Here is a 14,070-nt window from a genome sequence, read left to right on the forward strand (position 1 = left end):
GAAGGTATTGAATGTCCTACAGTATTTAAACTAACAGTCACACATTTTTATGTGTGCATTCCACCCCCCCCCCCATATTATTACCCTGTAATTTATAGTGCAGTACAGTATTTACTCTAGTGTTTTATTGACTTAAGTGATTGAAAAAGGTAAACAATACTGGCTAATGTGAATAAGTTACCATAGAAATTATTTCGTGAAAACAATAGAGTACATACCTCTTTGAGACTAAAAAGTAACTAGTAATTGTCTCAAATTGTCATATATATGTTAATTTTAGGCTGGTGTGTCAAAGTTAGAAGAGGCTAAAAGAACAGTAGCCGAGCTAAAAACAAAAGCTAATGAGCAGAGTAAGCTGCTAGCTGTGAAGCAAGCAGAGGCTGATGCTGCCCTGGAGCAGATTGAACGCAATATGCAGGTAAGAGGGCGTATGCCTGGAAAGATTAGGAAGTGTCTCCTGCTACATTGCTTCCGTTCGAATGCCCACCTGTGCAAGATTAATATATTTATGGTGTTATATCCATGTAAGAAAAACTGACAGTGCAGAAGGTTGTAGCACTTCCATAGTATTTACCATGGGTCTTTGTGCTTACTTACAAGGCAGGGCTTATTTATAACTTTTTATAACTATCACTTATTACTTATCTTCTTTGTCTGCTTATAAATATATGGTACCGGCACACATATAGTTTGATTTCACTCTATTGAAGAAAACAGTAATCTTAGTAGGATTATCTCAGGAAGTCCTTTTGACATTTAGCAGGCTTTCTGTGTAACATTTTGTCTTCTGTGAATCAAGGTTTAGTCAGCTGACTTGAATTTAATTTATTTACTGACAGCTCAATAATTCACTTTTTTTATCATTATAATCAGAGTACCGGTGAGCAAAGAAAGGAGATAGAAACACTGCAGAGCAAGGCGGCAGAAGAGAACAAAAAACTGGAAAAGAGAAAGATAACCATTGAGAAGGAGTTAGCAGAGATTGAGCCAAGAGTGAGGGAAGCAAAGCAAGCGGTTGGTAGCATTAAACCAGAGAGTCTCTCAGAAATCAGGGCTTTGAGAGCACCACCTGAAGTGATAAGGGACATTCTTGAGGGTGTGCTCCGTCTTATGGGTACTTTCGATACGTCTTGGGTGAGCATGAAAAGGTATGTATTCTTGTTTTTTTTCAGTTAAAGGGACATTTTCGAATGTTAACATACTTCATGATCAACTATTCATCCATCTATTACTAATGCAAAAGTTAACATTCTTATCTTCCCATCTTATGAATTGCTGAGATACTGTACATAATATTTACCTGTATGCTTTTTTTGGGCGACTCAGTGGCTGAGTGATAAGGCAGGGGCGCTGTTAATGACAGCCGTAACATCGACGCTGGTTTGAACTGCTCCTCTCCCAGGGTTTTGTTGGTAGAATCAATTCTTCTTGGATAAGGATAGAAGTTCCAGTATATACAGCTGGCTCGTGTTCACCCACTGCATCTTTCAGAATAGTAGCTGGTTACCCCGATGCTGTAGTTCATTTTAGCACCTGTCATTGTGGAATTATGTGATTAACAAAGCGCCTCTCTACGCAATCAGCACAACGACGGCTGCCAGTTATGGGCTATTCTCCTACCTTTAACTGTTCTATCAAAAAACATTTAAAAAAAGAACTTACAAGTTTTCTTGTCCATATACCATGTCATGCTATTTACATTTTGTGTTTGAATATGTTGCAGTTTTCTTGCAAAGCGAGGTGTAAAGGAAGATATATCCACATTTGATGCAAGGAAGATCTCTCCAGAGATCCGTGAGAGTGTAGAAAAACTACTGCGCAAAGACTCATTCTCACAAGAAGTAAGTCTTCAGACCCTTATTCTCGTAAAGTATGGAGTCTCACTCTTACGATACTATTACTAATTTTCCCATCATTCTCACATACAAAAAATTCTTGCATGAAATTCTCATATACATCTCTCAACATTTTTTACTTAACATCACGTATATTATTCTCAGTAACATTGTCGCATAAGATTCTCACTTACATTTTCTCATAATATACTGACATCACATAGTATTCACACAGCCTTCACGAACACATGTAACATTTTAATAGTAGATTTTAATTCTTCAATCAATTTTTTTACAGAAAGCTAGGCGTGCAAGTGCCGTTGCTTTGCCACTAGCAATTTGGGTTAAAGCTAATGTAATGTACTCACATGCCCTAGAGAAGATTGCCCCTCTTGAAAAAAAACAAGCAGAACTTCAGAGGTAAGATAGTTCAAAGGTCATTTCAAATTAGAGTGGCTGTAGTTTGATCGGTATGAACAAATTGACATATGAATAAATGCATTATTAAATCCTTTGTTTATCTTAAAATTTAGAAATCTACAAAAAGCTATCAGTCGAGTTGAAAAGCTACAGAAGGGTTTGGAAGATGTTGACAGAAAGGTTGCTGACCTGAAGAGAACCTTCCAGCAGAAGACGAATGAAGCAGCTAAGCTGAAAATGGATTTGGAGAAGGCGCAGGAGACGATAAGTGCAGCAGAGAACCTGGTTGGTAAGCTGGATGGAGAGTATCAAAGGTGGAGTGAACAGGTGAGAGGATGTTGCCTACATGCCCCCTAGATTGCATCTGCATACCATTTGCATGCTTCCTGCAAGCCACCTGCATACCACCTGCACATCACATGCACACCACCTGCAAACCATCAGTAAACCACATGCAAACCATCTGCATATACTTGTATATCACTTTTAAACAATCTGCATACCACTTGTAATCCACATGCAAACCACCTGCATACCACATGTAAACCACACAACACAACCATCTGTAGGCCACATGCATATCACCTGCAAATTCATGCATATTACCTGCAAACAATCTGTACACCATTGGCATGCAAACAACTTTACCTATAAAAAAATCAAACATAATCATGTATTTACAGGTGAAAGAACTTGAAACTGAACTTGAGACGCTTCCCAAGAAAGCTCAAATCGCTGCTGGTTACACTACGTACTTATCAGCCGCTCCAGAGGACGAGCGCCGTGCCACACTCACGTCGTGGCTGGAGAAGGTTGACCTCCAAGGTTTTGACATGCGTCGGTTCTTGAGCACAGAAAGTGAGCAGTTGATATGGAAAGGAGAAGGACTTCCAAGCGATAACCTGTCCATGGAGAATGCTGTCATTGTTCTACAGGTCGGTATTTCATTAATTTCTTTGGATTCAATTATAAATTTTTTACTTTATATTGTAGTGAATTTGAATTCTATATGAACAGTAAGAACATTTAGATCCTTGTATTTCTGATTAAATCTTTATAGCAATTTAAGCTCATGAATTTAAGTTGTATGATATTGCAACAACAGGAAACCACACTTGGGAGTGCATGATTCTTGGTTCATATATGACCACATTAAACATTTATTTATTTATAATAATATGTTTGTGACTATGACATGACACAGTAGCTTACCTTAATGCATGTGCCTACGGATATTCATTATCTAATTTGCATAACTGACACAATTAATCAGCATGACTTTAAATATTAATTTATACATACAGTACATACATACACACATTATTTGTACATCATTTATCATTTCAAACCTTGGAAAATTAAATGAATATTTGATCATATGTGGCTGTCAATCAATCAATCATTCAATCAATTAATCAATCATTCAAAAAGTGAATCATTTAACCAATTGGTCAATCATTCAACCAATTTACCATCAGTCAATCAATCAATCAACCAATTAACAGCCAATCAATCAATCATCAATCAATCAATCAAGCAATTATTCATTTGATATATTTTTAAAAAAAAGAGTGTAATATTTTCGCCTTCAGCTGGCATGGACCAATGAGAATGATGTAAATGGTGTGAACAGAATGATGCCAGGCAAACATCTTCCACAGTTTAATGTAAACCAATAAATATTTGATATTGATGATTTTAAGTTATCTTATTTTAACAACAATTTGTTAATTACTATTAATATTTTACAGTTTATTTCAGAGAGCTTCAATATTCTTAAACAACTTTAGCATTAATTAAATTTCAGGTTTTTAATTTTGATTCTAAGTCAGTAAAATTGTTTGAAGATAGTTGAATTTTCTGTTTCAATAGAAAACAAATAATTTTGTTTGTGTTTTTGTTTCTGATATTTACAATTTTCTATTTATTCAGGTTTTTTTTATTTATACTAATATGATTTTCTTTTAAACCATTCTATTGTCAAAAATTAATTGAATGAATTGTTTTAAATTATTTTTTATTAACCATTTTGTTGCTTTTTACATGTGTTACATTATTCCAACCATTGCATGCCTACTGTTGATGATTTTCTTACTGATGGCCGCCTGTTTTTCTGTTATCAACAACTTTACCTAATTTAATGTGTCCACGATTAGATCAATGATCTAGCTGTAGGGGTAAGATAAATGTTTGGTTGGCGTGTTTGTGTGGTGGTAGTTGTAGACCTTTTATGGCCAAACATTATGAATTACCTGGACAAACTAACAATTATTAACAAAGTTACATGAATAAACACCCTAAAAAACATAATAGAACAGTCCTTCCAGCTTGCTGTAACACACTTGCAACATGCAAGTCATCCCCATTTCCTATTCGCTGTAAAAACACAAAGTATCAATTACCTCACTAGTTCAACCCATCCTAGAAGTGTTTGTTGCATGGTGTTAGAGCCCTGTTACATTGTTTGCTGAGAGGACAGTTCTAATTTCTTCTGAGGGGTGTTTTATGTAGTATTGACAATTTTCTGTTTATCCAGTTAATTATTTGATTTCATTAGGCACAACATCGATGATATGTCTGCTTAGAACAAATAATTTTCATGATACACTAACATTGGTATTACCAGGGTTGTAGCTGTAGCAAACTAAGGGTGGGTGGTAACATTGGTAAACACTAAATAATAAGAATGGATTTTAAGGATGGAAAAGTGGGTTAATAAGGGTGGGTGGAGGGCCATGAAATTAGCTTTAGACTGGGTGGAAAACTGGTAGGCTGGGTGGCCCCCGCCTACCTCTGCCCACCATACTACATAACTTTATTACAGTTCCATTTGCAACAATATTGATTGTTAATTTCAAATTTGTTTTCAAGACCCACACCAAAATTTTCTTTATTTTTTATTATAAAAATTCACTTTTGTAGCAACTATATTTGTGAAAAATGATGTCAAAGTTCTTACACAAAAATATATTGATTTTATGCTGATGTAAATTTATGTATATAATACATTTTAACAATTTGAATGCTTTAATATTTGTGTGGTTTTACTAATAATGCCTATAATTGCTAACTTGTTACTTGCCACTATTCATAATATGCACTATTACACATCGTAATGCACTGTTTTGGATCAATTATTTCTGTAAAAAATGTCTAAAATTCATTTAGTAATAACATTTTCTAAATTCAAAAAAGGTTAATTAAACAAAAAACTATATTAATAAAATAAATGTCTGATGGTAATAACAATATTTATATTATTTATTATTAAGTGATAACCTTTATGTGACTATTGAAATGATGATTTTAAGTGTTAATAACAATAAGATGATGATAACGATGATGATAATTAAATAATATAGTAGTAATCAATTAGTGCACCCTCCAAATCGAGGCACCTAATTCCGAGACCACTTTTTTCAAAGAATAACAATCTTCAATGTATTAACACTAAGCTAACCTAGAGACCACTTCAGATTTTCAGGTCTCGAATTGGAGGGTGAACTGTATTTAATATTATTAAAGTAATAATGATATTGTGAAAGCATTTTCTAAATAAATGATACACTCAATCATTCAAATGAAATTTATCCTTTCCAAAATTCACATTGTTTTTGTAATTGTTAACTTTAGAACTCTCTACGTCCATTCCTTGTGGATCCATCCTCAAGGGCGACTGAATGGCTAAAAACTCACCTGACAGAACAAAGATTGGAAGTCATCAATCAACAGGTGAGATATATATTTGTGTGCATATAGATATAGGCTAGAAAACAACAATTCTTTGGGAAACAATGGCTGCATCTCAGTTGAGGTACTAATTGATAAAAAGAAAGCTGCTAACATGTAAACATTAATGATGTAGAAATCAAACATTCTCGTAGCATATTTTTTTTTAATTCATTTTTAAACAGGATGCAAATTTCAGTACTGCATTGGAGCTTGCGGTAAGATTCGGCAAGACACTAATCATACAGGAAATAGACAAGGTTGAGCCGATGCTGTACCCGTTACTACGAGGCGACCTCATCAGCCAAGGTATCAACCATTACAATGGCAAATTTAATAATAATAATATACTTTATTTTAAAACTTTTAATTACCCATGGGTGTTTTTATCAAGGGTGTGAAAGGCCATACCTATATGAAACAAAATTATTGAAAACATAATGAATTAAAGAAAACTACAAAAACACAGCATCTGAACCACCAGTGAAAACATCCCCATTGGACACTATCCCCCTTCTCGCTTTGCTCTTTTTAGGGGCCTTGAGGATTATATATCCAGATCCAACCAGGTAGTTCTCAGATTCAGGGATAACAATGCAATCAGAAGTTATTAAGTAGACTTTGTTTGAAAATATGTACATTGGAAGAACATTTAAGTTTATCTGAATGGTCATTCCATAGCTTAGTAGATATTTTATGTTATGGTAGGGCCTACATAGTAATTGAATTGATTAGGTTGGTTTGAGTGATTGATTGATTGACTGACTGGTTGACTGTTCTGTTGGTTGACCCACAGATCACACCATTTGTTGGCCATGTGGTGTTTATAGTTTATAATGATTATGGTGACAACAGATTACGATTTGATTGATTGATTGGTTCTGTGATTCTTACATATAGGTCCAAGGTATGTTGTTCAGATCGGAGAGAAAATCATTGATTACAATGAGGACTTCCGTCTGTTCTTGACAACACGGCATCCTAATCCAGAGATTCCCCCAGACGCTGCATCCATTGTGTCTGAGATCAACTTTACTACCACCAGGGCTGGGCTTACAGGACAGGTAAATTATTATTGGAGAGCTCATTTGAGCTGGGTTTTGTTTATATTGTAATCTTTCTGTTTTAAATTTATTTCTATGTTACCATTGATTTCCATTTTGCAGGGCTGCTTGAATAATTACATTATCTTCTGTCGTGGTTTTAGTGAGTGTAAGCTTTTCTTAGGAAGAACCTGTATGTAAATGATAATGGAGAGTACTGTAATTAGCGCTTTGTAACTACAAGAAAAGTTGTTATAAAAGCAGCGTGTCAAAAGTAACAAGTATATGGTAGATAATCTCAGTGATTTGGAAAAGCCAAATGATTTACTTGCCAGCCCAGCATAGCATTGTTATAGTTATATATTTGTAATTATTATTTATTAATGTTGTCTGTTATTAAATTCATTATTGTTTTTTTATTCTTATATATTTTTTTTTCTGTTGCAGCTACTGGCGATGACCATTCAGCATGAGAAACCTGAGCTTGAGGTGCGCAAGACAGAGCTTCTGAAGCAAGAGGAGGATCTGAAGATCCAACTGGCCAAACTGGAGGAGTCTCTACTGGAGGTTGGTATCAAAGTTTATTTTTAACCCTTTATATTCTAACTTATTCCAATAATCTGCACAATATTATGCACGTTTAGTAACCTCTTTGCTACCTCAAATTCGGCCAATAATGGCTTCCCTTAGTATTACTGCATTTTGTCATGTTTTCTTTCTCATTTTTTTATGCCTATACCAGACTTTGGCCCAAGCTGAGGGGAACATTCTGGAGAATAAGAATCTGTTGGATTCTTTGAACAAAACCAAGGAAAGCAGTCAAACAATTTCAAATTCTCTATCAGAATCTGTTGAACTGCAGACATCTCTGGATCAGGTAAACTGTTCTATTATTGTCTTTGGGACTTCTTCAGGAGTTACACTTACGGGAGAGGGTTTTAGTTTTACCAGTATTCTTCTCTCTGTCATTTGGTGTTCCGATAAAAATGAGTTTTCTATTTTAAGTCGTATAGGTTCCATGTTGTTCCACTTTCATATTTTTTTTCCCTTAATTTCAGGAACGTGATGCATTTCTGCCCTTGGCAGAGAATGGTAGCACCCTATTTTTCGTTATCAGTGACCTTGCAAAGCTGAATAACATGTATCGCTTCAGTTTAGGAGCATTCCTGAGAATCTTCTCCCGTGCATTACAGGGAAAGACCGTAAGTATTTTAGTACTATACTCCTCCTATCTTTTCTTTCTGATGCTTCGAACTTGCATTTGTATTATATGGTATTTACCTATATTTGGGTGTGATGATGTCATATCACACAATAGACAAATCACATGTATATGACACAGAAATCTAGTGATAAGGTATACATAGTTTAAGAGTGAAATGGAAATGAGGATGTAGCATGTTCTTATACCTGAGAATAATTCTATTTTTTTAGTGGCATTCTACATAGATAGCAACCATGGCAATTGTCAGTTCATCTATACGTATCTATTGAAATACAAAACTGATTTGTGTAAATTTTAAACACGGGCGACTCCATTGCAATCGGTTTGATGTAAGTGTGAATAATTTGGTGTTGTGATTTTTGCGTAGGATGGAAGCAGTACTGAAATGAGGATCCAACGCCTGATCAAATGCCTTCAAGATCTCGTGTATGAGTATGTGTGTCGCTCTCTGTTTAAGTCCGACAGGCTGATGTTTGCTCTTCATTTGGCGCACGGGATGCATCCAGAGATGTTCCAGGAAAATGTAAGCAACTTCTACTATTATTACCGTTAATAACATTATTATTATTATTATTGGAAGATGAATTTTAAAGCCCATCACACAACCTCATTAGCAGCCAATGCCAATCCATAAATAAGCAACTTGCTTGATGATTTATCAATATGTTTAGACCCCCAATGGTCAGCAGCCTAGCATTTTCTTGGACAAGGCTCTCAGAGAATATATTTGTTGCCTGACTGTTGACCAGTATGCATCAGTGACCAAAACAAAAAGTTATGAGTAAAAGTGTTACGGCTTCTCTGTACAAGAGTATACAATACTGCTACATTCTTATGCTAATTACTTAGTTTACCATTTAGTTATAGTACGCTGAGTCTATTTCGTGGATACTTACCTGGATAAACCGACTTATTGCCATTGTTCCCAAACTGAACACCCCTTCGAAATAAATGGAACAGTCCGACCCAGGGCACCATGTACAAACCGTCTCCCTAACAAACGTCCTCATTCCCTTTTCGACGTCCGTTGAAAGTGAACCTGCTAAATCATAGAGTAGTACCACGTGTTCGTGTTCGCTACTGCAATAAGGATTTCCAGCCTTGGATTTTATTTTCAAGAAGTTGTTCGATTCTGGATTTTACTTTTCTGCCTTGGATTTTATTTTCAAGAAGTTGCTGGATTCTAGAATTTTATTTTTCTGCCTTTTGTTTTCAAGAAGTTGATTATTTGACATATCCTTTTTTTTATAGCTGTTGGTGGTCTCTTCGCTATGTCCGCGCGTAAAAGTGGTTGTGGGGGCCCCAAACTGAGTGTCAAGCTCGATCGACACATGGAGTGCCCTTTGTGTCGTGCATCTACAAAGCGGAGACTTGCGAGGTACGCTGATTTTGAAATGGCAAGCCTCATACATTGTGCAGCAGTTTTCAAATTTGCTACGTATATGCATGACTAGTTTTGTTATTTAACTATTATTATTACAGGAATGGGAGGCATTCATTGGTCAGATTGTGTCAGACATCAAAGCTGATGGACACAGAGAGAAGGATTCCTTCCCGAACTGGATTGATCAGGACAGGTATCAAGATGTCAATGTCATCAAGGTCAGTAGAAGTTGTAATCATTCCTAAAAAATAGCTGTAGTCCCTTGTGTTCATGTAGTAATTAAAAATGAGCCCACATTAATCCTTGTGTATTTGCTGAAACAAAAACATCCAGCTGGCAGAAGCATGTGCTTCCTGTTCAATAACTCTTTGTCTATCTCTGCTGAGATTATTAAAGTTGGTACTAGAACCTGGATAAGGCAAATATTTCAATTATTTCTCAACTAGAACACCCCTAAAAATAATAGAACCATCCATTTCGGGACCACTCATTCATTCTAGCCACCATGTATGTGTTTTTCATTATTAAATTAATTAAGGTAGGTACAATCATTATACTTAATGAACTTTTTTATTATTTTTTATAAAACACTTAAAATTATTTTTTAAATTAGGTAATCTTACTTATTTTTTTCTTTACTCAATTTACTGTACTAATCTGTAAGTCTTCTGTTTCATTAAAATTTCTTTTATTCAATTCACAGAGTAACTTTACTGCTCTGTATCAGTCGTTGAGCTTTGGAGACAGTGGGTTGTGGTCTGGCTTCTCCAGGAGTTCACAGTGCGAGATGGAATTTCCAAATGCTCTTCAGAAGAAAGTTTCTCCATTCCAACAGGTAAGCTTTTATTTATTTTATTTTATTTTATTTCAATTACATCCAACAGCGGAATCGTCCATTACAGGATGTCTTAAACATAAAATATATAAAAATATAGTAAAATATAAATAGTAACATACAAAGGTAGCAAATCGACAGTATTTGCTACCTTTGTTACATTGAGATAATATTTTTACTAAAATGAATTGAAACTTAATTTAAGGTCAAATTTTCAATGGATTGCCCTTCCACCTGTATATCAAATATTCACAAATATGAGATCAAACTTGCACCACAATGAGTTAAAAAATTCACTCATGAGATCAAACTTCTACTATTGGGATATGAATGTTCACTAACATGAGATTAAGAAATCAGTAAACAGTTGTTAAGCATTTTATTTTACAAAAACATGTGACATGCCTAAATATGGTCATGATGACATCACATGACCATATATAGGCACATCATGACTATATATGGGCATACAACAGTTTTTTCAAAGAAATTTGATAATCTGGAGAGACTAGCTTTATAGAGAATATGCTATTTTTTTTTGCATTGCAGTTACTTGTTATTCAAACTGTTCGGCCTGATCGTCTACAGAGCGCCATGGGTGTGTTTGCCTGTAAAGCTCTAGGTAAGTTAATCTGTAATATTTTATATTTATTAATTATTTCATCGTTATTACCATTACTACCATTATCATAATTACCAACCACACCTCATCATCACTATCATCATATACCTAAGCTCCAGTGGTGTATCTAGGAGTCTTCAATTGGAGGGGGCTGATGGGGGCGCAAAGGTGATGAAGTGGGGCCTCGCTGATTAGGTGAGGGGGCGCCAGCTCACAAAATAAGGTGATTTGAGGTGCTTTTTAACTACTTAGCATGATTTTTTGCTTAAATATTCAATGGAGGGGCGACTGGGGAGGGTACGAATATTAGGGTGTTTGTGTGCCCCCACGCACCCCTAAATGCGCCACTGCTAAGCTCACTAGATGTGGCACTGGTCATAAATATTTATTCCAATTGTTAATTATAGGTATGAAGGAGCTGTCTCCACCATCATTAAACCTGAAGCGTCTGTATCCAGAGACAGTGTCATCGGAACCAATACTCATCATCATCTCCCCTGGTGCAGATGCCTCGGAAGAGCTTCAAGAACTTGCTGATGAGATCATAGGCACTGACAAGTACCACCAGGTACGTAGAGGGCGGTATTGGCCTCATGGCTCAATAGGTAGAGCAATTGAAATATGGTGTTGGGTCCAAATTTTTTATTAACTTCTTTATCATTACTATTTTAGAAATAGGATTACATGGATTTTATTATTTTATTTAGTTGAATTTTGTGCTCAAGAATTTGTGTAATTGTTTCATAATTGTTTGATTTTACTGTTGCATCTCAGGTTGCCATGGGACAGGGGCAGGCCGATATTGCTATGCAGTTACTTCATGAATGTGCCAGGAATGGAGAGTGGCTTTGTCTTAAAAATCTCCACCTTGTTACTGCTTGGCTCCCAGTCTTGGAAAAGGTAAGTGTAGTTTTTCGCATACTTTGTCATTTAATATCATCATTTTATTAAAAACATCTGCACATCAAACTTCATCATAATCATCAGTAATAACAAGCATCATTACCATCAACATAGTCATCGTAATCATAACATTATGATCTTTATCAGCATAATCATCATTATGATCTACTTACGATTATGATCATTTCATTGATAACATCATCACCCTCATGTTAAACACTATCAATTAAATCGGCATTATCTTTATCTTTGTTATTTCATTAAATTCAATAGTTGTCATCATCATCATCATCATTATCATTGTGATCATCATCATTATCATTTTGATCATCATCATTGATCACCATAATCATCAAGATCACACTGAACACTTTTCTCATCAACTATAATCATTGTCATTATTACATTGAATATGACGATCAATCAGCCATTGGCATCATTCTACCAATCACTGTAATCATAGCCGTGACATCATCACCATCAGCATATTGTATTTAACATCACTATCATCAGTGCCATCGCTGTCACTATCATCATCATAGTCACTACCAAAGTTATCATGTTACTGACTTAATGTCTTCACAGCAAACACTAATTTTTGTTTTACCTCCATAGGAGCTGAACTCTCTTGTAACCCATGACAGCTTCAGGTTGTGGCTGACTGCTGAGAGCCACCCCAAGTTCCCAACCATCCTGTTGCAGTCCAGTCTGAAAGTGACCTATGAGGTAACAGAATACAGTAAACCAATTTGTATTATCTCCACCTAGTTTTTAGGGAATGACTTCCCATATATGGGGCTGGGGAGTAAAAAAATCCTGGTTTTGACTGGATTTAAACACTGGGTTTTGATGACAAGCGCATTAAACATAAAGTCACAGTTCTATTTAAAATGTATTATTATTATGAATTTATTTCTTTGCAAGATAATCTGACACCCCTCAAAAAAAAATGGAAGTGTCCTTACATAACATATGCTCTTCACCACATAGTCTTTCATTGTACTCTTTGCGTTCGGAATAACTAAATATTTAGATATAAATAATTAGTTATTTATTGTGTTTTTTAAAATGTATATTTTGTTTTTCTAGGCACCACCAGGCATCAAAAAGAACCTCCAGCGTAGCTACGATTCCTGGTCAACAGACTTCGTCAGCAAGAATAACAATGTCATTCGTGCACAAGCTCTTTTTGCTCTGGCATGGTTCCACGCTGTCTGTCAGGAGAGAAGAAACTTCATTCCACAAGGATGGACAAAGTTCTATGAATTCTCCATGTCAGACCTCAGAGCTGGGGCTGACATCATAGACAGAATCTGCTCGAAGTCTTGTAAGTTGTTTATCAGATGCTTTGCTCATTGCAACTTATCGCATTGTAGAAGCGTGTGGTGCAAATGTAAGGCGTCAGGCTTACAATCGGATGGTTGGGGGTTCGAGACCGATGCTCATCACACTGCGTGTGTCTTCGGGCAAGACACTTTATCTGCATTTGCCTCTCTTCACACAGAAGTATAAATGGGTACCTGGTAGGAGGTAAATGATTCGGAATGAAATTAGTAGTGCTGATTACACGCATAACTAGGAATATGTTCCAGGGAGTGGAGGAGGTTGCATGTTGTGTATGATTGATTCTCTATTCAATGACCAGGTTAAAGGGGTCTTGAGCAGTTTTCTGGATATGTGCACTATACATTTAAGAAAATGAAAATATAATTGTGGACCAATCAAAGACTTTCTTTCTCCAGTTTGAATTTTACAGTATTGACTATTTAACAATGTTTCTATTGTAATGTGTTTAGATGCTGTCTCTTATACACATCTGTATAATAATAACCTACTGATTTTGGAATCTTTGGAAGCTATTTTCTCAAAACCTAAATGGCTGTGATATCCAATGAATTAAAATATTTACAACTTCGCTAAAATACTCAACCAATTTCCATCAAATAAACACTTTTTTAAAGAAAACTTCATACAGAATTTAAAAACACCAAAAACTCAATTTTGAATTTTCCTATAAACGGCTGGTTTTGCCAGAGCTGTGACAAATGAACTGGCTAATATTATCCCCTTGACC

General features: G+C 35.6%; 1 protein-coding gene across 1 annotated transcript in view; it reads left to right on the forward strand.

Moving 5' to 3' along the window:
• Positions 1-280: 280 nt before the first annotated feature.
• The window catches only part of LOC117121264 (cytoplasmic dynein 2 heavy chain 1-like), a gene marked incomplete at its 5' end in the record, with an annotated part of 19,162 nt that continues 5,372 nt past the window's right edge, over positions 281-14,070 (forward strand). Inside the window, 20 exons of the mRNA XM_033266402.1 lie at positions 281-418; positions 874-1,148; positions 1,724-1,841; positions 2,134-2,255; positions 2,369-2,582; positions 2,939-3,190; positions 5,889-5,987; positions 6,170-6,293; positions 6,885-7,048; positions 7,475-7,594; positions 7,770-7,904; positions 8,086-8,229; positions 8,620-8,775; positions 9,735-9,854; positions 10,340-10,471; positions 11,021-11,093; positions 11,501-11,661; positions 11,868-11,993; positions 12,612-12,722; positions 13,086-13,323. Coding sequence (XP_033122293.1) covers positions 281-418; positions 874-1,148; positions 1,724-1,841; positions 2,134-2,255; positions 2,369-2,582; positions 2,939-3,190; positions 5,889-5,987; positions 6,170-6,293; positions 6,885-7,048; positions 7,475-7,594; positions 7,770-7,904; positions 8,086-8,229; positions 8,620-8,775; positions 9,735-9,854; positions 10,340-10,471; positions 11,021-11,093; positions 11,501-11,661; positions 11,868-11,993; positions 12,612-12,722; positions 13,086-13,323 — 3,022 coding nt within the window. The remainder of the gene's footprint in view (positions 419-873; positions 1,149-1,723; positions 1,842-2,133; positions 2,256-2,368; positions 2,583-2,938; positions 3,191-5,888; positions 5,988-6,169; positions 6,294-6,884; positions 7,049-7,474; positions 7,595-7,769; positions 7,905-8,085; positions 8,230-8,619; positions 8,776-9,734; positions 9,855-10,339; positions 10,472-11,020; positions 11,094-11,500; positions 11,662-11,867; positions 11,994-12,611; positions 12,723-13,085; positions 13,324-14,070) is intronic.

Source organism: Anneissia japonica, unplaced genomic scaffold (genome assembly GCF_011630105.1).
Source record: "Anneissia japonica isolate Jap-2015-1 unplaced genomic scaffold, ASM1163010v1 scaffold9013_len99286_cov115, whole genome shotgun sequence".
Taxonomy (NCBI): Eukaryota; Metazoa; Echinodermata; class Crinoidea; order Comatulida; family Comatulidae; genus Anneissia; species Anneissia japonica.